Source organism: Neopsephotus bourkii, unplaced genomic scaffold, assembly GCF_033783945.1.
Source record: "Neopsephotus bourkii isolate Nb327-2 ecotype Australia unplaced genomic scaffold, CSIRO-AGI_Nbou_v1 NB_690, whole genome shotgun sequence".
Taxonomy (NCBI): domain Eukaryota; kingdom Metazoa; phylum Chordata; class Aves; order Psittaciformes; family Psittacidae; genus Neopsephotus; species Neopsephotus bourkii.
The window spans coordinates 1294013-1316535 of record NW_026901189.1 but is presented as its reverse complement, the minus strand read 5'-3'; the positions used below and the strand labels follow the sequence as shown (position 1 = coordinate 1316535).

General features: G+C 39.5%; 1 protein-coding gene across 3 annotated transcripts in view; it reads right to left on the bottom strand.

Moving 5' to 3' along the window:
• ST8SIA1 (ST8 alpha-N-acetyl-neuraminide alpha-2,8-sialyltransferase 1) overlaps positions 1-22523 on the bottom strand; it is a 126438-nt gene that overhangs the window by 37059 nt on the left and 66856 nt on the right. For all 3 annotated transcript variants that reach the window (XM_061353729.1, XM_061353730.1, XM_061353731.1), the window contains exons 3-4: positions 21691-21800; positions 16836-16928 (exon numbers count right to left, since the gene is read on the bottom strand). In XM_061353729.1, the coding sequence (XP_061209713.1) occupies positions 16836-16928; positions 21691-21800 (203 nt within the window). The remainder of the gene's footprint in view (positions 1-16835; positions 16929-21690; positions 21801-22523) is intronic.

Genomic DNA, 22523 nt, shown 5'->3' with positions numbered 1-22523 from the left:
TCACTTGATTTACACTTCTGTGTTTGAGGAAAAAGTAGCAAAGATGAGAACCAAACCCTACGATATTCTGACAATGTGTGAACAGCAATTAGCAACTGTGTGGACAGAAACAGGTTCTCTGGCAAGTTCCATTAATCTCTTTATGCAGGTTCAATACTCAGGAAAGACATTGTGTAAGCAGCCAGGAATATACGTCTGTTCTTCACACTGGCTACCTCAACAAACACCTGTGACTAAAAACTGGGCAAAGAGCCAGAAATACACTGCTCTGGACTTCAGTCTGACTCAGTGTTGGTCTGGGACAGCTCCCTCCTGTTTCTATCTTATCTGAAAATGAGGGAGAATGATATTTCGTCTACCTTGCTAAATGCTTCAGTTACTCAACACTGCAACAGCAGCTTGACTTCAGCTTACTGCAACTTATTCCACTTGCATAAAAACTTCCCACCTTGTGAAGTGAAATAGAGATTAAATCAAGGCTTTTGGTTGCTGCTTTCTATTACAGTTCATGATCAACAGTCAGAAACCTTAATTAAAGGCCAACTGTAAACCTTGCAGCTGGCTGTCAAGCATGCTTTAGTACCACCTACACTCTGCAGCTTTTCTGAAGGCTTCTTCCTGCCCAATACAGAAAAACAAAACTAGCATAAGTCATCATTCTCTGGGAGACCAACTGGGACAAGGCATGAGTGGACTCTAGCCAACAGACAACCTGCGGAGGAACTACAGTTCTGAACTGCCTCCTGTTTTACTTGTTAGTGGTATCCAGACATCTCTATGCCAATATGAACATGATTTTTTATTTCTCTTCTACCTCCTTGCAGCTTGTACTCAGTAACCCAAGCCTGTTCTGCACTCAGATTAATTTCTACTGACCTAGACCAGAGGACAGTGAAAAGCAGCATGACCAAAAGACATGTGTCTGGACAGAGTGTGGCGCATGATCTGAGGACAGAGCATGACTAGGACTCCTGTGGTATCCATCTGTTTGGCACAACCCTACTAAAGCCCCAGCAGGGTCACCCCAGAGTAAACTGGACTTACCTGACCATTCTAGGGCTGATGGGAAGAGTGTGAGCAGATGATGAGATGACCATCTCCTATAATGAATCATCCTACAATGAATCTCTGTGCCTGGCAGAATCTTGGAGCAGATTCTCCTGGAAGGCATGATAAGGCACATAAAAAACAACAAGGTGCTTGGTGAAAGCGAGCACGGCTGCACTAAGGGGAAATCCTGCCTGACCAATTTGGAGGCTTTCTATGATGGGGCTACAGAACTGATGGACAGGGGTAGTAGAGCAGTTGACGTCATCTACCTGGACTTGTGCAAAGCATTCAACACTGTCCCGCATGACATCTTTGTCTCTGAACTGGAAAGACATCAATTTGACAGGTGGACCACTCAGTGGATAAAGAACTGGCTGGATGGCTGCATGCAAAGAGTTGTGATCAATGGCTCAGTTCCCGGCTGGAGATCAGTAATGAGTGGTGTCCCTCTGGGATTGGTGTTGGGACCAATCCTGTTCAACATCTTTGTCAGTCACATGGACAGTGCGGTTGAGTGCGCCTTCAGCATGTTTGCCGATGACACCAAGCTGTGTGGTTCGGTTGATATGCTGGAGGGAAGGAATGCCATCCAGAGGGACCTTGACACACTTGTGAGGTGGGCTGATGCCAACCTCATGAAGTTTAACCATGCCAAGTGCAAGGTCCTACACCTGGGTCGGAGCAATCCCAGGCACAGCTACAGGCTGGGCAAAGAAGAGATTCAGAGCAGCCCTGTGGAGAAGGACTTGGGGGTGCTGGTCGATGAGAAAATGAACATGAGCCAGCTTCAGTGTGCGCTTGCAGCCCAGAAAGCCAACCGTATCCTGGGCTGCATCAATAGCAGCGTGACCAGCAGGTTGAAGGAGGTGATCCTGCCCCTCTACTCTGCTCTCCTGAGACCTCACTTGGAGTACTGTGTGCAGTTCTGGTGTCCTCAACATAAAAAGGACATGGATCTGTTGGAACAAGTCCATAGGAGGCCACAAGGATGATCAGGGGACTGGAGCACCTCCCATATGAAGAGAGGCTGAGAAAGTTGGGGCTGTTCAGCCTGGAGAAGAGAAGGCTGCGTGGAGACCTCATAGCAGCCTTCCAGTATCTGAAGGGAGCCTATAAGGATGCTGGGGATGGACTCCTCATTAGGAACTGTAGTGATAGGACAAGGGGTAACAGGTTAAAACTTAAATAGGGAAAGTTTAGATTGGATGTAAGGAAGAAGTTCTTTACAGTGAGAGAGGTGAAGCACCAGAATGGGTTGCCCAGGGAAGTTATGAATAGTCCATCCCTGGCAGTGTTCAAGGCCAGGTTGGACAGAGCCTTGGGTGGCATGGTTTAGTGTGAGGTGTCCCTGCCCATGGCAGGGGGATTGGAACTAGATGATCTTAAGGTCCTTTCCAACACCAACCATTCTATGATTCTATGTAGAGAGCAATGAGCATTCCTGCCTCACACAGCTGTGCTTTACACCCATGAAAAGGCCTGGATCTGTGCATTCAGCATGATAATTTTCTGATCAGTAGAAAAATTCAGCATTACTCTGCCTTAGCCCCTAACCTGATTCAGACGTACAAGGCTACCACTACTTCTATTCATCCTTCCTGTCTTCCACAAATAACGGGAGCCTACAACAAACTTGGCACTGATGCAAGGTCTTCACTGTGTTTTAGTTAACAACCTCTAATGTGTATATCTGACTAAATTTGTCTATTCTGTTTTAAGGCACAGCTCTTACAAAATTGAACACTGCAGCTCCTATTTGAAGAATTTTGCATTTGGTCGTGTTGGGTTTTATTTCAATTTGGTTTGGTTTGCTTTTTCTTCTTTATAACTCACTTGCTTTCTTAAAAAATTAAGTCTTCACCCTACCTGCTGTCTTGCCCTGACTACTGCCTAAGCAGTTTGCTGCCAGGATACAAATCTAGCTACTTCTTTGAGTGCGGCTTCCCCCGGAGTTTAGTCTCCATGAACATAATGGAAGACAGGACGTAAACTGGACAAAAGTATCTGAAAAGCAACTCTTCACCTTATCAAGAGCAAGCCAAATAGTTTAATTTGCCTAATAAATCTAAGAAACACCCCCTTTTACCTTGTATAGTGTAAGTAGATCGCCCAGTTACTGAAATTACCTTTATAAAAAGGAAAAATTACTGTCATATTTCATCCTTTTATCCCGCTTATTACATTCTGTCATTCATTTTGGCAGTTTTTATTTCTAGTTGGTTTCGATCTACCTCCAGTTATGACACAGCAGAGAAGTGCCACTCAACTCACTGCTCTATGGGCCAGCTAGCTCATCTCAGTCTTTAATATTGACTTTGGGAGTGAGCAGAAGAAGCTCTATGAGTATTTCTACCTGCATTAGACTAGATTTCAATTTATAAATAAATAAATAAGTAAAAATCTCTAAAAGAGTACATGACCTAAGGTACCCATGACAAGGAGAATGACATCTTTATGTATGTTGTCATGCAAAACTGAAGAGCAAGTACAATGAAAGAGCTACTAGATAGGAATAGATCGCATCCTCAGCTATGCACATCTAAGCAGATCTATCAAACCAGACACCTCAAGTGATACAGGCACCTGGTGTGTGAAACCAGGAAATTCTGTTTAAACACAGGGAAAAGCTTTTTTTGTCAAGTTGCTCAAACTCTGGAACAGGTGGCCTGGAGAGGTGATTGTGTCTCCATTCCTGGAGATACTCAATACCCAACTGGACATGGTGCTGAGCCACCAGCTCTAGGTGGCCCAGCTTGACCAGCAGCTTGGAACAGATGACCTCCAGGGGTCCCTTGCAACATCAACCATTCTGTGAATTCTGATTAAGCTTAGCTGTAATAAAGATTTCAACTCAATCCTACCAAAATCGTGACTTTGCAGCATTGCAAAGACGTGGACAAGTAACATTCATTCGCTATGAAAATCTGCATCCATTCAGTCTCTCAAGAAAGTAAGCAGAATTTTGCAAATTACATTCTTAAATTTGGGTATGTAAAAATCTACCTACAAGATTTAACCAAATATCTGTCTGTGGTGGGTTTGGAAAAGGTAACATTAGATTGTTACCTCTGTTAGCTGCATAATACAATCATCTGGTATAAGGCTACATTACTAGATTGTACAAGATAGCAGAGACTGAAGCTGATAGAGCTTTACTAGAATCAGGAGGGAAATTCTGGTTTAAGTTATAAATGAACAACAATCTTTTAAGGCACAGGATAAACTTTTACCATAGAAACTATGACAGACTCAGCTCTCTGTTCTACGCTGTTCTTCATATCAGCATTACTCACCAATGCCAACCTGCTGGCATGGCACTGAAAAATTGAACCAAGACTTTTTCTGTGAACAGTCTATGTTCCCCACTGCTATCGATTTGAAACATTGCTCTGGGCACAAACCCAGGCAGAAATGCTGTCTTATTTATAAAGTAAACCCTGCCAACAATAGCAGAAGTAATAATTATTATACAAGAATCAACGGCCTCCTGGCAGATAATGAAATAAATGAAATAGAAATTCAAGAGCATGTGTATTTTGCACATTGTTTGCTATCCATCTAGACAGAGGAAAGCAAAACAGGTAGGAAAGTCACAGTGGAAAATCTAGTCTGAAAAATGCTGTTCCTTTTAATGCACAAAGAATCCATATGCTTATAGCCAAGCAAATTTAAAGGGCTGGCACAGATGAAGTTTAAAAGAATTGTAAGATTTCATGTACCAAAAGTTCATAATTGTAAGATATCATGCACAGAAAGTTCATAAAATAACTAAAATATCTTATTCTATGACACTTGAGAAATCCTGTGTACTGTTTAAAAAACTCATGTAAAATGAGCACTTAATTTTAGTATGCAATTTGGCTCAGAGTCAGAACCTTAAAGGTCCTATTTTAGCAGCCTGCCTGCCTCAATAAGAAGTACACAAGTTATTCAAATGCACAAACAGCATGCCAAAAACACCAATGCCAAATCTTACAATTGCATATTCACATACTCAAGGGAGAGTGTTAAAATTACTCTACTGGAGTTCTTTTATATTTGTATTTTACAGCTCTGTCTTTTATTAGCTGTCGATAACTCAGTTCAACATTACAAACTGCCTACACACCCTGATCTAGCTTTCTATTCTAATTGATCAAAGTTGAACTCATGCAAGCCTGAACTTTTCTTATGATTAGTCCCCAGATATTCAAACCCCTATTTTTACTGTGATGTCGCAGACTTTTCTTTGGAACTCTCAGTGTAGCTGGGTTTTTGCTATTTAATTGCAAACTCAAAAGTGAATGCTGTGTTCAGACCAGTCAGATTGCAAGAAACCAGGATATCTATGGACTCTGGAGAAAGTTGCTCTGAAGCACTCAAGATAAGGCTTCTGTTAATGTAAATGTAAGGTTTTTGCTTTAGAAATGGCATAAAATTCAAAAAGGCCACTCTTAATTCTTTCCTTCTGTCCAAAAAGTAACAGGATTTGTTCATAAGAACAGCATAGTGAAAGGTAAGAAACTGAATCCAGGCTATGCATTGGCTAAGTGGCTTTGTTAGGAAAAAAAAATAAAAATGGAGCACTCAGGCAATGCAAAGGCTGCTGCTAGTCATGCCAAACTGTATGGCTTTGTTGAACTCACCCATGTTTTTGTATCTTTATTCTTTGTCCTTCACTTCCACCACAAGTTCTTTGTGCTGCTCTGCTCCATCATTTTGTCTTTTGTTTTGACATCTAGCACTGTGGGGTAAGGATGCCAATTAATCCAAGTAAGTGTGCTGAAAACTTTCAGTCTTACAAGGATAACAAAACTGATAGGAGGCAAAGCTCGAATTGCTGCACTATCCCTTGGTATGTCCTGTGTGCTGATGCAAAACCAGGGGAAAGCTTAGCTCACCACCACATGGGGAAAGGACAAGAAGGCAGATGGAGCACATAAGAGTAATCCCTGCCCAGTCAGATGGCTGATGCCACATGTTCAGAGCTTTTCCCAACTTACACTGCAACCTTTGGTCCTAATCACCTTCTTGCTCTCTTCTAGCCCTATTTTTCCTACTGGTCTGAAATAAATGCAACTCCCGTTCACCTTGAGCCGAAGCAAAGAAGCAGTAGATATATTCTCTTTGTAAGGTATTTCTGGTTTAGTGAGAAAACAAAACCATAAATTGGTAAATCAGACTTCCATGTTTACAAATAACCATGACTCATGAAGTATTTTTTATAAGCAAAACCTGAGCTGATGGAAAGGACAATCCCAGAGCAACACCTGCAAGGCAATATTCTGGTAGCAATGAGGAAACTATCATTTGAGAGACTGTAATATGCTAACAGAAAGAGGAAGATGTAGGCTACAGCAAGACAAATACATGATAATGGAGGAGTCAATACAGTGAAGATACACACAGAGTCTTAACAAAGGGCTTAGAACAGACATAAGAATGGAGAACAAACAGGCTAAGGGATTTTTAGGTAAATCAGAAATTAAAGGGATCTGGAGATATTTTTGCAGGAGCTTACAGATAAGTAGGTAGAGCAGTATCAGAACCATTAAGGAATGATCATGGTTTTTTGAAGATACCAGACCTGCTCCTAGACCAACAAAGGAAGAAAAGATCTTTCTAGGCATGATAAATACCTACTATATTCCCTTGTCCATACTGTTCCTCCTGGAAGGTTTCTAAAGAGTTTTCCAGGAATACTCCATGACTTGGTCATATACTGAATCCTTCAGTTTTGAGTTTGTGTTTCTTCACAAATTTAACTAACTCGTGAGACAACTTGTCATAAGACAAATACAAAGACTGGACCACTCTGGTAAAAAGAACATCTATCTCTTTAACCCTGGTACGCCATTTTGTAATGCTGGCTTCCATAAATATTCTACCCATTTTGCATATACACAGGTACCTAACTGTTCATTCTGTCAGCCTGTGTACAACTGAAACACAGACATCTCCTACAATATAACCAGAACATTTCTTCCAAAGGCCTTCTAATGAAGTGTAATGAGTTTGTGGGTAGAGCTTGATGCATTCTTCTCCTTCTCCCCCCCCTGTCTCCAAGATTAAAAACACATTTCAGAGTGGGCAGAATTAAGCTATTTACAATTTTCAAGACTTCTTATGGAACATAGATCAATCACTATCAGAAGAAGCTCACAACTTTGAGACACACTTGAAAAATTTACTTTCATACCTTGCACACCTTGGCTTTGAAAACAGACTTTAATCCCTGATGATACTTTTTCCCTCAATGATGATGCCATTTAACTTATTTGTTGCCTCCTGTGAAAGGCTTTCTGAATGTCTAAATACTTCCTTCAGTGTTTAATAATTTGTACTCTTCTTCCGTGTGCTAAATAAAGTCAGAATAACTAATTCCTTCTGTCCTTCACCTTTTCCCACTCCTCTGTTTCTACCATTCATTAAGAACATGAAAAAGTAGTCCTGAAGATCCTTCCTTAGTGGCTCTGGTAGTGCTCTAGCGGTTTACTCATAAACACCTGAAAAAATAAATAAATAAAAATTCTCCAGATCCCTTTAATTTCTGGTTTACCTAAAAACCCCTTAACCTGTTTGTTCTCCATTCTTACATCTATTCTGAACCCTCTGTTAAGACTTGGTATGCATCTTCACTGTATTGATTCCTTCACTACCATGTATTAAGCCTTGTTCTAGCCTACATCCTCTTTCTTTCAGCATATTACAGTCTCTCAGATTATGTTTTCCTCATTTTTATCAGAGTATTGCCTTGCAGGTGTTGTTCTGACTCAACCAATTGTGCTTTCAATCAGCTCAAGTTTTGCTTATAAAAAACATTTCATGAGTCACAACCTCAAGGTTCTAGACTTTTAAACTGTACACCCAGCTTCAGGGGAGCATAATAGTTTGAAAAACAACATATATCAACAAATCTTTATATTTCCCAGGGATGTAAAAGGATTCATCAGCTTCTGCCTTGCCTCTACTAGCAGCCTCTTAGTACTGATGCTTTCCAACAAATCGACTTCCCTACATGCACTTCTCAAAGGACAGGCTGTACTTCCAGCACTGATGGGAAGAGAAGGCTCCCTGGACTCCAGAGCAGACTGGGAAAAAAAGATTGTCTCACCCTCTGGGATTTTTTGGGTTGGAAAGCAAGTCCAGGCAAAGGCTACCTGAATGCAAGAGCCAAACCTCTCTAAAAATAAAAAAATCCAAGTCAGGTTTTTGGTGAGTTTAAAGTACTACAATGGGAGCTACAGCTATTTATATCAGGAAAGAATCTGTTTCCCTAAAGAACTCCACACTGGCATTTCTTTCTCCATTCGTCCTTTTGTTCAGTGTCTATTCTAAGTCCTACCAATTTACTCTTATCATTGAAATTCACATTGAAATAGTGTACTGAGATTTTTGTTGAGAAAAACATTGCTTTTGATAATGAGCAAGCAAATCTTTCCAGACATTATATGAATGGAAATACTGTTTGTGAAAACCAAAATGTCATAAAAGCAGAAAAACATTTCAAATACTTTTGCATTCATTATAACATATTCTGTCTGAAAACTGTTGGCCAGATTTTGTCCTCCCCAGATGAAAGTGCAAAAATAAAACCAGGAGGAGGCTTCTAAGGCATAAGCTTTTGATGACCAGCCTACCAACTGTTTCCCCAGCCTACCTTGCTGCCCAGACTGAAGACTGACAACTGACCTACCATACAGCTCATTAGCTGCTCTGCCTGAGATCAGCAGCACTGGGATCTCACAGGTCTGCACAAATCAGCAAAGATTAGCAGAAGAATAAAATCTACCATTCTGTTCAGTTAGATTATCTCATTCCCAGCAATCACCTCCACTGTTTAATGAGAAAACAGGTACTAATTAACCTCTCTGCCTCTTTGACATACATGCTTAATCTAAAGCTTTTGTTCTGTGCCTAACCTCATAAGGATAATTCTTATACTCCTGTGACTGTCTCCTGAATTTGGAGGCTTTCTTTGAAATTTATGGGATCACATGGTTGCAGATGCTGCTAAGGGTAAAAGTTATGTTTTTAGAGAAAGAACAAAACAAAAAGTGGTATGTCACAATCTGACAGACTGCAGAGAAGTTGTATTTTTCTGTGTTCTCATTATCTGCAGTCTTTCAGACTGTAGGGTGGCTTGTACCTTCATTTTAAAAAAAGAAGGGAAAAATATATCTATTTGCTTTCCAATCAATATCTGAAAAAAAAAACAAGCAATGGGATAGTCATAGAAAAATCTAGGTTTCTTTGCAGTCAAAGACTGCAAAGTCAAAGACTGCAAAGAAAGATTAATTACTTAAACATGGATTAGGTGCTAAAAATCTTTGGATATGATACTCTGAAAAAAGATGCGTCTCTCATAAGACACTAAACTGCTTGATCCAGCAAAATACATATGAGTTATTTCACTCACTTTGAAGATTTTACTCACATACTTAAACATGAGGTACTTGGGTATGTTATTCCACATATTGGCAGCAGGATTTAGAAGCCCTCCTATCAAGTCCTACTACAGCAATGTAAGGATAAAAAATCCCCAGCACCTTAATTAAAAACGTTATTTGCTCAAGGACATATATAGCTTTCCCATTTCACAAACCTAAGAATGGAAAATCAGACAGCTGGTTGTCTTTCTATTTGGTACTGCTGGAAGACTCTTCAAGACAGTGGTTTGAAAAAGACACCAGCAGGGCGGGGGGGGGAAGAGAAACTAAAGCAAAAAGCAAGTCTTCCTGCAATGGCTTGCCAAGAAAATTAAAAAGTGTGAGACAATGTGTTAATGAATATCAGCCCATATGGGCAAGCACTGGTGATTTTGGTAAGGCAACGATTTGCAATTAAAATGCCATTCAAAATAGAGGTAACTATGATTATCATCAAAATCCCACTTTAAGGCAGGAGACATACAAATGTGCGTGTAAGATAATGCATCCTAGCCCTCTCCAATTCTACAATAAATACACATTACAACTGAAAATAGAGGACATTTCAGCCAGAAATCCAAATGGAGTATTTTAATCTTGGTAACTTTTATCTTTGCTTTATGATAATTACTAATGAAATATTTAATTTTATTTAAATGAAAGCATCAAGTTATGACTTAACGATATTTAATTTATAATTTTCCATTTCATTCCCTTATTAATTAGCCCTTTAAATTACTGTAACATGGCGATTTTTATAGAAGTTCTCTGTAAAGTTCTTCCTAATATCTAGCAATTGCTTTTATTGATGAGGTATTGCCCTCACCCCCATCACCTTAGGTAACTGTACACCCAGGAAACTGTTGCAGCTCTCCTCACAGTCTTTCCTTCCCCCTTCTTCTCTCCTACCAGATTAAATAACTTTCTCTCTCATTCTCATTTATGTAACCCACAATTTCAGCCCATTTTTTCTCATCTCATCAACCGTCACTTACATGTCTCTTTGAAGCCACCAGTACATTTTGAGACACTAGATTCAACAGTCCATTCCTTGGGGCTTAGGCTTCATAGATCCTTCCTGCTCTTCAATGAACTTTGCAATTGACCCTCCAGGGTTGGGATGTGAGGACTTTTCTGAACACATGGGGCTAAAACAGAGTACCCAAGCTGAGGCTGTAGCTGAGCTTAAATATATCTCTTCATGTATTACACTTATTTAGATAACCCAACAGAGCATTTCCTACTATCTGAATAGTAGGGCATTGCTATCCATGATGAGTTACTGACCTAACACCACATCATCGTTTCAGCACAAATGCCACCTAACCAGCAATTCCCACAGTTTTTCACATATCCTTCCCCACTTGGAGGACTCTACATTTGATTTCTGGGTAGCATTCTGTTTAGTTTAGATTTTGATTATACCTGTGAATGTATGACTTTGCAGCCAAACTCAGCAACTTTTCAAAGAAAAAAATCATCTAAATCTCATCTATAAAAAGCAGAGGAAAATACAAAATAGATTAGCATTTCTTTAAAGTCTTCTATATACTTTTCTTACTCTAAAATAGATTATAAACCTGTCCACACTGGAAATAAAGAGAGAAGAGGTGGATAAGAGAAAAAAAGCCATCAAATTAAATGGGGTCAAATCACGGCTATAAAAGCATCAAACTGTCCTAATCAATCACAAGAGACCATTACAATTCCCCAATTCTGTTCATCAGCTAATAAATCACAAGAGCTGATAAGAAAGTCTGAATCTTTTTTTTTTGTGGCTTTGTCTTTACCCTGGTAGTACCACTGACAAGTGTTCCCCATCACTGCACTTTCACTTCCTTTTATATTCAAGGGAGGACAAAAAAAGATGCTCCTCACAGAAAGAAACCGAGGCTTCAGTTGTTAATAAATTTAAGACTTTTAAAATAACTTTGTATTAGACAAGACAAAATAATGATTATCAACAAATGGGGCTTCATGCAACCTCCGTATACATTGCCCCTAAGGAAGTGCTTCCCAGTAATTTTATCCCTTTCCTGTTGGCATGAATGCTCACAGGCTTTTGCAAAGAAACAGAAAAGGACAGTTTTGCAATGTGAATGGAAACAATTGTTCTTATCATTTTGGAGTACTTCTCAATGAAATAATCTGAGAGATATTCAGATAGCAAGAATGAAATAAGAACCTCTGTGAAATATGTAAAATCTGATGATTAAATGACTTAACAATAAAAGATATTCTCATCATCTGACTCTTAAAGAAAGCACAAGATGAGCAAGCAGTGTTTTCCTTCAATAACTTACTCTATGGGTGAGTTGGTTTTGGTTTTCGGGTTTTGGGAGTTTTTTCTTTCTTTCTTTTTCTATCTTTTGTACCAAATTAAAATGGAACTACCTAGGAATTGACTTTTTACTTGGAGATATAATCATAAGGAAATCTTGTGTACCACTCATTTTCATGAGTGTCAGCAACCAGCTTAATATTGCATATTTGTTTAAAGATTAAGGAAGCTTTTATCAGATTAAATAATTGCCTCAGTTCCATCTTTTTATTCTTAACAGCTTAAATCAACTGGATTCAAAGATTTCTTCAGGACTGAATCCAGGAAAGATTATTAACTGCCTCCAAGATGCAAGAAGAACTGGAAAGCAAATTTAATCCCACTCAAATTTTGTGGGAACCTGATAAACAGCAGCAATATTTAACTGACATTTCAAAGCTCGGAAGCAGAATCATTGAATTTGTTAGCCTTTAGATTTATTCCTTCATTTTGCTTTAGTGCAGGAAATGTGGTGCAGCAAAAACTAGTCAAATATTGCAGAAATCAAAAAAGCAAACTAATATACTGAAAAAAAAAGGTTCACATTCACTGGTGCAAGTTCATGCTGAGCTGCAAAGTGTAATGACTGATTCTACATCTGGTTATTTAAGTTCCAGTCATGCTATTTCCATTGGCAATGTTATACAACAGTTGAGAGACTCTACTATAAAAAAACTGAATAAAAATATCCACATCTCCACATCCACCTCAGCTAACCCTTTGCTTATTTCTATATTCAAAGCAACAGGGCATGCTCTAGTAGAAATCCCAGGGTAGCAAAAATATGGATCAACCCCCACCCTGTCCATAACAGCACAGGTATGTCACAGAAATGTTCATAATTAATCTAATTAAAGTAACTTCCAAAGCCCTAAACACATACACGGATGACCTGGCCTTCATCCAAGTGAATTTATGCTCTCCCCAAAGTACATGTCTTCCTTCCAGCACCATCAGTGCTGAGAAAATACAGCACCCTGAAAGGAGAAGTGGGAAAAGCTTCATGCAACTCAAGCAATTATCAGATTACATCTCAAGACAGTGTTGGGAAGTGCGTGTTACAGACCTTAGGGGCTTCTATCAGTAATACTGATGCTGAATTATGGGGAATAAGGAAAACTACCACAGGCATCATGCCATTTTCTAATAACATTACTTCTACACCAGTCAGAAACACCTACACAACTACTGAAATAGAATATCAACAGACATCAGTCAATTGGAAACTTGATGAATGCTGGAAAACCAACTATTTGGACTATTATATCTACATTAATGGTGATATATATGTGCATGGATTAGACTGAGTAAGCAGAAATGGCAACTGGAAAGGAAGATTGCTGCAAACGGCATTTACTTACAGATTTAATTAAAAGTTTAGAGAAAAGAGTATTATCATATGACATTTGCAAAAGCTGCTGAAGATAGTAAGAAATTGCTAGAATTTGCTTCTCTGAAACAGCCGAGAGCCAGTGACTTCAGAAACACATAATATCTGCATCCCAAACAGTAACTCTTTAAATTTCTTAGTCAAAAACCTTATGCCATTGGTCAAAAATAACCACTACCTAATTATTGGTATATTCATGTGCGATCCACTGACTAGTCCCTCTCCATAGCTATAGACATATTCAGAATATAGAAACAATCACTGAAAATGGCATAACCTGGCTGATTTTTCCCAGAGCCTAAGAACGGCTGTAGGTACATCACGAAGAAAATAAAACCCAGAACAAATAGAGAATAACCTTCTGCCTACAAAGTGGTTCCATACAGATAAGGCCAAGCTGACTAGGGTGGTAGGGGGATGAAACAGAAACATCAAAGATAGGAAGCTTTTTGCAATCCCTCAACAGTGTTGAAGGGTAGAGGGTGGGAGAGGTCACAGCAGCCCAAAGAATAACTTTATGTAGCATTTCAATCCCAACTGCAATCTCAAACCAGGGATTGACAGAGAAGTAAGCTTTGAATGCAAAGTGAAAAAATGAGTTTTACACCGGCTCAGAGGACTGAGTGAGTTCCAACAGCAACTGATGGGAGATGTCCATGAAATATTTCAGACAAAAACAAATACAAAATGAAAAACAACTGGGGCAGTCATCATGCATCCTCCTGATCAGCTGCGGAAATTTCTATCATAACACATAAATTTTCAGTATTCCTGTATTATAAGAAGCAAAGTTATGGTAGGAAATTCCTCCTTATTTTTCAAATCCAAATGACAACTAAGCACAGTATTTTACAAGTGAAAGCTGTACTACCTGCAGTGTCACATTTCCTGCTTAAAACAAAGTAAGAACTTGATCTCTATGTTTTCCAAAAAACAGTGTTTAGAAACTATCTCTAAAGTCAATGTACTCCCAGATGAAAATCTTGAGTCTCCCATCCTAAGGCTAAGCCTAGAGGGAAATGGTGGTAGCTCAGGTAATCACTCTGTAGTAATTACCACCAACAATTTTGTTTTCTAAAGGCAATAATTCTGGGTTTAGAACAACACAGAAAATTGTCTTTACATCCCTGGTATGAAAACTTTGTCTTATCCAATATGCCTCACCATCAATTATCTGGTAAGGATAAATCTTTTAGAAGCCATGAATGGTGTTGCAGAACCAATTCACTAAATCTGCCTTAACACACTTGAGAGATAATTGAGATGTCAAGCCTCATCAATATCAATCTACTCAAAGTAAGGACAAAGGGAGAAGGGAAGAATGATAATGAATAATAACATTATGTGAAGCTAGTTAACTTATAGCATAGAAAGAGATAAATATCAGTCACCAATCTAAATGTCCTTGAATTACATGGAAGTCTGGGCTTACAAGCAAGCTTAATTCCTTAAAAAGCTTCTTTCCATAGAAATTGATTATTTGTTTACAGAGTAGCAGTCTTTTTTTCTATTTTAACTTCCAAGATTTAACTTTTTTTTTTCCAACTCTAACTTAACGCACAGGAAGTAAAATAATGAGTTTGGACAGCATACAGGAAACATCAGTAAAATATTATTAAAAAAAAAAAAAAAACACTAAAATGCTTCCTGACAAGGCAGAGGAAGCAAAGTGCCAGATCTCTCAAGAGCTCCAAGCCTCAGAAGAGGCTTCTGCCAATTTTCAGCAGTATGAATGTTTCTCTGTGCCTTTCTCAGTCACTGGCTGCAGATCTCCTCCTAATCAATTCACAGGCATATACACCCCACCTTACTTTCTCAATGGTCTTGCATCCCATTTATCGTCCACTCACTTTGAAAACTGACATTGCCCACAATCGCGTTCCCTTCACCTATCCCTTCCTACCTATCTCTTTTTCCATTTCCCTCCGCCCCCCCCACCCCCCAACTCCTCCTTGTGATATCCCCTTCTCACAAAATAGCATCTCACTCTCTCCATCTGCTTCTTCAACCATCTGTTCACTCCTTCCCTTCCTTCTTGCTGGATAACTCCACAGTCTCTCTAGCGTAACTTCTCAGTCTCCCTGTAATATCCCTAAAAACTCTTTTCCTCTTCTGTTCAAAAATAGTAAGTACAGTGAGCGTTCCATGCTAGGCCTTGTTGGGGGGTGTGTGCAAAATAGATATCCATGAGTTTAACAACCCTTTGCCTTGTTGGGGGGTGTGTGCAAAATAGATATCCATGAGTTTAACAACCCTTTGCCTTGACAGCTGCAAAGTACTTTGGAAGCTTCATGTTTCACACTGCTCCGTTTTATTAAAAATGCCATGGCCAAACTAATCTGCTTTCCTTGATGGGGTATTCTGGCCAACAAATAACACTTTTTAAATCAACCTCATTAGCCATCTACAATCCCACAGTGTTTTCAGATTCCCCATCTTCAGGTCCACTGCCCTGAGCAGCTCTTTCTTGCCTGGCACCTGGTGTCATCCTCTCCTAATTCTGCTTGATTGTCTTCAATCTCATCCCACAAGCACTTCTCTGCCTTCTCCTATTCAGACACTCTCTGCCTGGAATCAGCTCTTGAAGCTGATTACTACTCCATTTCGCTCTTGATCACCCTCTCTTTTCTACTCTGCCAAAGACTGTCATCTTTATCACACACAGAACTAGAGAACCCTTCAATTTGTGATAGAGAGGAAAAATATTACATTTAAATACCATCAAACATCCATTTCCAAGTCTGTGCCTTTCTTCTTTTTAAAACACCTGGCTTTCTATTACCCATTTTATTTCCCTGCTTTGCTTCTTTTCACAATCCTTCACCTCCCAGTAGCTGCATTGTACATTCCTTTATGCCTAATCATTTTCTGTTCATCCCCTCGGTTTATGCCTTTTTTCCCTCTGTGCTTTTCAGTGAACATGGCAGGTTACTACCAGATCTTGTTCTGACTGAGAACAGCCTACGTCAGTCTGGGTGATACACAAATAACATAGCAATTAAAATTCAAGAAGTCAAAATCAGAGAGATAGCATTGACTCCCCTTCCATTTTCTTATCAGCTACTGACATTTGGAAAATTCCAACCAACTCAAACAACAAGATTTTGTCCCAGTTTCTCAGGAAAGTAAGGCTTGTAAGATAACAACCTGCTGATCGGTTCCACCCTAGACACTTCTGTACCCATAAGTCAGTATCAAACAATACAAAGACAGCAAGGACCCTGAAGTTATCAGTGGTGAAGCAAAGAGAAACCCAAATTAATATCTTCATTTGCTGTGAGATGCAGCAGCCAACTGACCTGATCTGCAGAGTAGTTTGGGCCACTCACCAATACATGCCTGGCTTGGAAGCAGCCAAAGCACCTCTGGCACATGCCCAGCGCCCAGTAAATGGAGGGAGCTGGAAGGACTGAGGGGAGCCTGATAATCAAAATAACTCTGTAAAAGCCAGCTTCCCTAAGTTTCCCTGCAAACAGTAAAAGGTTCAGGGGTTAGTCTCGTATATTTCACCCAATGCCAAACTACTGCCTATGCCATAGTTTCTAGATCATTTTCCAGGTCCAGAAGATCATTAAGAACACAACTCTGATGCACTAACACCCATAACACAGATGAAGCATTTTTCTTTTTGTTTCCCCGACCAGAGAAGGAACAACGTGCTCTCTACCTTTTCTGAATTATACTGGGATTTGCAGTCACCAGCTGTGTTTTCAATCCAACATCCTTGCTGTATTCACTGGATAGAGGAGGAAGGTTGCACCTGTGCACAGAAAGACAGTCAAGATTTTAAATGGCATTCAGGATTGACAGGCTTCAGCCTCAGTCTTTTTTAATCTGCAAGTTTGCAGGTGTGGGGTTTGTTGTTTTTTATTAAAGAAAGCAGGCTGTCAGAAAACATGAAGGTGCTGTATAAATATGAGACTACACTACAGGTGCTCCCTACTGTTTCACAACTATAAGCACAATAGGTCAGTTTTGTAGTAGATTGTTAGAAAATGCAGAAATAATACCTTTTGCAGAGACAACCTTATGTAACTACCAAGTAAAGACACAAACTTGGCATTTCTGACGGGCCGAAAGGCTGTGGAAGAAGCCATCATTATCTACAGAAAAGACTTTTTTTTATCAAAAAATGATTTTAAAGTCCTGTTTTTCACTCTATTCTGTGTTATTTACCAGTATCAGGCTCCAGACTATTACCACTCTGTTATTTTAAGATTACACATCTTGCAAAAAACAGGCAACTGTCTTTTTTAATATTAGACTGTGGGGTATCTTCAGCATACAGAATTTACCAAGAAAACACAGAGAAAACAATTAAGTGGCTATTTAAATATGTGCATCTCACAGTCTTGCTCTGGTGGGCAGGGTGATAATGTAATAAAGCAAAAGTGACTGAGCAAATTTACTTTGGAAAGTAGAGCCAAGACTCAAAAAAATGAAGTCCTAAATGTACTGTAGTAAAGGCCTAGGAAAAGGAGGAAGCTGCAGCAGATAAAGATGAAAATGCATTCAAACAGTACTCAAGCCTATGCACTGCTCCGTAAATTACAGTCAGGAGAAATCTACTCAACAATCGAGGGTGCAAAGTCTTGGCTGCAATTTCATGTGTTTTGGTTTTGTGCAGCATCCAAGGGAGAGGGCACTAGTGTGCACACAGACTACTCTCTGCTATTTTTGTTAATGCAAAACATCCAGACTCCCTAAAGAAAAAACCACTGTCATGCTACATCTGCATGTATTTGCATACAAATACCAGCTCTCAAAACCATATTCTTAAATTCTCATCATCAGGAAATGCCAAGAAGGACAACAAAGCCCCATCTATATGGAACATAGATGTATTCAAACATATTCAACAAGAAAAAAATTAACATTTCCAGGAATATTATCTTCTTCACATGACTACATTGGTTAAGATGTGCACAATGCGTTGAGATTTCAGTTGGGAAGCAGCTTCTAGCTTGATTTACCACAGCTTAAGAGAAGCTAGATAACTTAAAAAGAAGCCAGAAAACAGGAATCCAAATAATAGGTCTCAGAAAATGCAAACTCTGATAAGGGGGAATAAAAAGGGGGGCAAGAAAGGCTAGAACCACAAGGGAAATTTAATTCCTAGACAAAAAGAATGATAAAACCTTAAAAATCAAGAAAGGTTTGAATAAAATAAAATATAATAAAATAAAAGCAATAAGTTGCTACCTGCACTGGGTAGCATACAAATTAATTTAAGGCAATTAATACTATTTGAAGAGGTTGTAGAAACTCTCAGCAGCAGTTTTCAATGGCAAGTCAAACAAATATTTGTGAAGCAAGATATATAGGTGTTATGCATCAGAGAACAAAGATGGTATAAATGACCTCTGGCAGATTACAGTATAATGCCTTCGGATTTGAATAAACACAAACTCATAGGCAAGCTTGTAAGAAGCCAATTCTAGTTGAAGTGTATTTGAAAACACTGTGAAGGACCAAGAATTCTCCCTAGTTCTTATTACCCTAACATCTCAATAATTAAATTTCTTTCACAGGCCAGTCTCAGATGCATTATTTAAACACATCTAATTCCTAAGTCTCATTCCCACCTTGTCTGCATGAAACATTAACAAATGGCCTGAGTATCCAGAGGAAACTGCAAGAAATCAGACGGTTGACAGAAACTTCTTCAATCTTCAGACTGTTTTCCTGAACAGGTCAGCAGAGTGCCAAGTGTTGTGCAGGTGAGGAACACACCAAGAAACAAAAGACTCATCCTAAGAAATTTCTTTTTTGTTATCTTACTCTTGCATCTGGTACTCAGGAGTAAGCATGTGAACATACAGAAAAGAAGGAAGCATCAGGCATTTCAGGACAGCATTTTTAACACGAGCCTAAACAGAAGACTGGAACATATTGGTCTGCCATATAGAAGAACAATATGACTTAGACACAGCCTTCAAGTGGGGAAAAAAAAGTCATCCAGAGGCAGAGTGGCCCTGTCTTTTTCACATCTGAGACCTTCCAACTCATAGGTAGGAACAGCTGCAACAGTAAAATGAAAGATACCCTTCGACCCCCACCAGGCAGAAATGGCTCTTCTGGGTTTGGTCCAGACAGAAGCCCATTTCCCCGCAGGTGCAGAGAATCTAGGCAACTTGGCTGATGCATGTGAGCTTGGTAGGTGCTGTGTGACTATTTTTGAATATTATCATATACTAAACACTAGGGACTAATACAAATTTAATATGTAATTGCAAACACTCATTTTATTTTCCTTTGTGACACCTTGGCCAATGTCAAGACAGTAACTGCATAAGGCAGCTGAAAGCCATGTTTACTTCTCTACAAACCCCAAAGTGCCTTCTCTCCACCTCTTTGGGAGACAAGCAAACAGCAGCAGAGCCATGGAAAGTGGTTGGAGGAAAGGGAGAACTGTGAGATGTAGAAATAGTTCTTCAAAATCTAATGACAAGAAAAATGTGGCTCTTCTGTCAAAATACAGACAAAAACATTGCTTAGGGTTTAGTACCCAACATTTCTCCCTCAAAATAATCATTAGCATAAAGGGAGGGGAAAAATAAATTTATTTTCTTAGAAATAAAGTTTACTAACTTGAAAACTATCCAGATATCAGAATTAAAACTAGCCAGATATCAGCCTATTATAACTACGCTACCTAAACACATAGAATCATAGACCAAATGCTATGCGTCTTTTTCATTGCATATGCAGTGTGCTATGCCTTAGGGCCTGAAAACTGCTGCTCTTTTGATCTCTATGTTAGTACAACTGTATTTGTAGAAAAGTCTCAGCAACAAGATGAGTTTAAACTCATTAATTAATCCTGGTGACGACAACAGATCAAAGACGATGGCTGCAGTCATATGACAAAGGTCATGGAAGCACACTCAAGTGAAGTCATAAAACCAAGTCCTTCCTTGAACTGAAGGAAAGAACAAGGGCAATACCTGGCATGACATTTTGCACTGCAGAAATATTTTCAAGATGTTACACAATTTTAAATTTTTTTTGTGAAATATGTTATGCAAGTGACTGCTGTGCTCCTTCTCTCTCAGCTCTCAGATTATCAAAATCAGCTTTAGAAAAGATCAACCAAATCCTGTCTTCCACCTGTTATAAAAATATATTCTCCCAGTAGTGCCTTAGTTGTGACCGAAAAGAACTGAAACTTTTTCCATAAATATGACTGCACATCACTGATACAATACAGCCTGCAGGCAGCTACTGGGATTTTTGCAGGATTCTCCCTATCACTTATTTCCAGTTCAAAAAAAGTTCTGCACTTATGGTAATGGTTGCTCTACCCTGCCTGGAAAGAAAAGGATTTTTCTGATCAGGCTGCAACAACTGATGGGTTTGTTTAGGTTTTTCTAAATAAAAAAGTTTCTATTGTTTTTGTAACTGATTGCTCCTGCAGCATTCCAATTTTCCATTGCATCTAGATAATATTGCCATGGTATATACCCTGCAGTTTCTTATATTTAGTCTGTGGAACACCCAAGGAGTTTTGCAGTAATGGCAATCAACACACTGCCTCTCTCCCCCTGTGCCTTACATCTTCTCTTCTGTAAATGCTCCAAGTATACATTTCCTTTTGCCTTTAGTTTGTTGTATTCCTTTGCTTTAACACTGAAGGCATTTTGTGTCTTTGAGTTGCAAACCTGAAATCACAATAACACTGATTAGTTTGCAGAAAACTTTTATGGCTTTATAATAAGCCATTGGGATCTCACAAGGAGACCCACTAAAGTGGGTGTTCATTATGTAACCCTCTCAAACCCTAAAGAAACCCCATTTCACAATCTCTTTGGGAGCACTCCTCCAGTTTCTCCCTTGTTCATGTTTAACAGGAAAGAACTAATTTCTGCCTTTCTTCCTTACAGAATGCAGACATAGAAGGTGTCAAATTCAATCACGAAAGCAGCAGCTGCTTCAGCATCCATCCTGACAGGTTCTTATAAATTCAGGAAGGCTGGAGGGAAAGGCAATGTGAGGAATTCCAAAAATTCTGCATCAAGGAAAGGAGGAAAGGTTTGGCCTTTCCTCAATCAGCCATCCAGAAGTCAATCTTGAGGGAAGAAAACATAAGAGCTTGCTCCAGCTCATGTCGTTAAGCTTTTCCCTGTAATTCAGTACCTACTGATGCCTATGGTGGCATTTAGAGTTGCAGAAGACAGAGCACAGGATGAGTGGCAGGATGAGACCGTGCCTAATGCTGCATAATTAAAAGAGAATAGCATCTACTCAGTATCTGTTTATCACACTGCACAACCTGCCAAAACCTGAACCCACACATATGCAGACAGTCCCCTCACTCTACACACCCATTTACAGAAGCCAGTCAAAACTCTTTTTTGCCTCTCCTCACACTTTGACCCAAATCACTTGCGTAAAGCATCCTGCAAAGGGGGCAGGAAAACAAAGCAAATTATAACTGATTAATCACAACTGAATAGCTTTGAAAAGTCCAAGATTTAACAGGGGGAAAGGGAGACAATGTGTCATTCAGGTTTCTGTCTTACCGCATCACAAAATCTGCTTGATCTATTTGTTTTCCGCAGCCGCTCTTTTTCAGGATCCCACCATTTCCCACCACAGAGCATTTCTTCAGTGGCAGCTGGAAGGGAGTAGCCTAGCAACACAAAACAAGGACCAGTTTGACAGAGAACACACACATCTTTGTAGCAGCTGCTCCTGGAGAAGCCGGGGAGCTGGCAGGGCTCAAAGTGAGGAAAGAAAAGGGAGAATTAGGAGCTAGGGAAAAAACAAAGTACAGAAATTAGCTGGTAAGTAGATGTAGGACAGGTCTTATCCCCACTCCCTAAAGCAGGACACAACAGACGTGATACAGAAAATAACATTTCTGCTAAACCAAAACTGCCTAAGGTCATGAGATAGATACTGACCAAGCCACGCAGAGTGAGCCTGCTAGCCAAGCTGCAAGGACACAGGGGAAATAAGACAACAGGAAAAAAGAAAAAAGGAAAAAAAAAAGGAATTTAAAAAAAAAAGTTCCATGAAAATGACCTTCCTGAGCTGATACACAAAAAGCACTGGGAAAGGAAGGAAGGAAGGAAGGAACAGGGAATGAGGTGTTGACAGAAGGGCACTGGGAATCCGGAGTCACCCTGGCTATCTCTGTGGTTGTTTTGCTGGGATAGGTCACTGTGAAGCCTTAGGCAAAGATATTTAGAGCTTGACAGCAACTCCTTAAACGCTCAGCTGCCCAGACACAGGATAAATTAAAATTAGAAAGAGACCATTTTAACTAAGGAACTCTTGTAGCTGCTTAGCAGGGCATAAAAGAACAAGGTCAAATTGTCACGCTAGCCTATGCAGTAATAAATTAGATCTG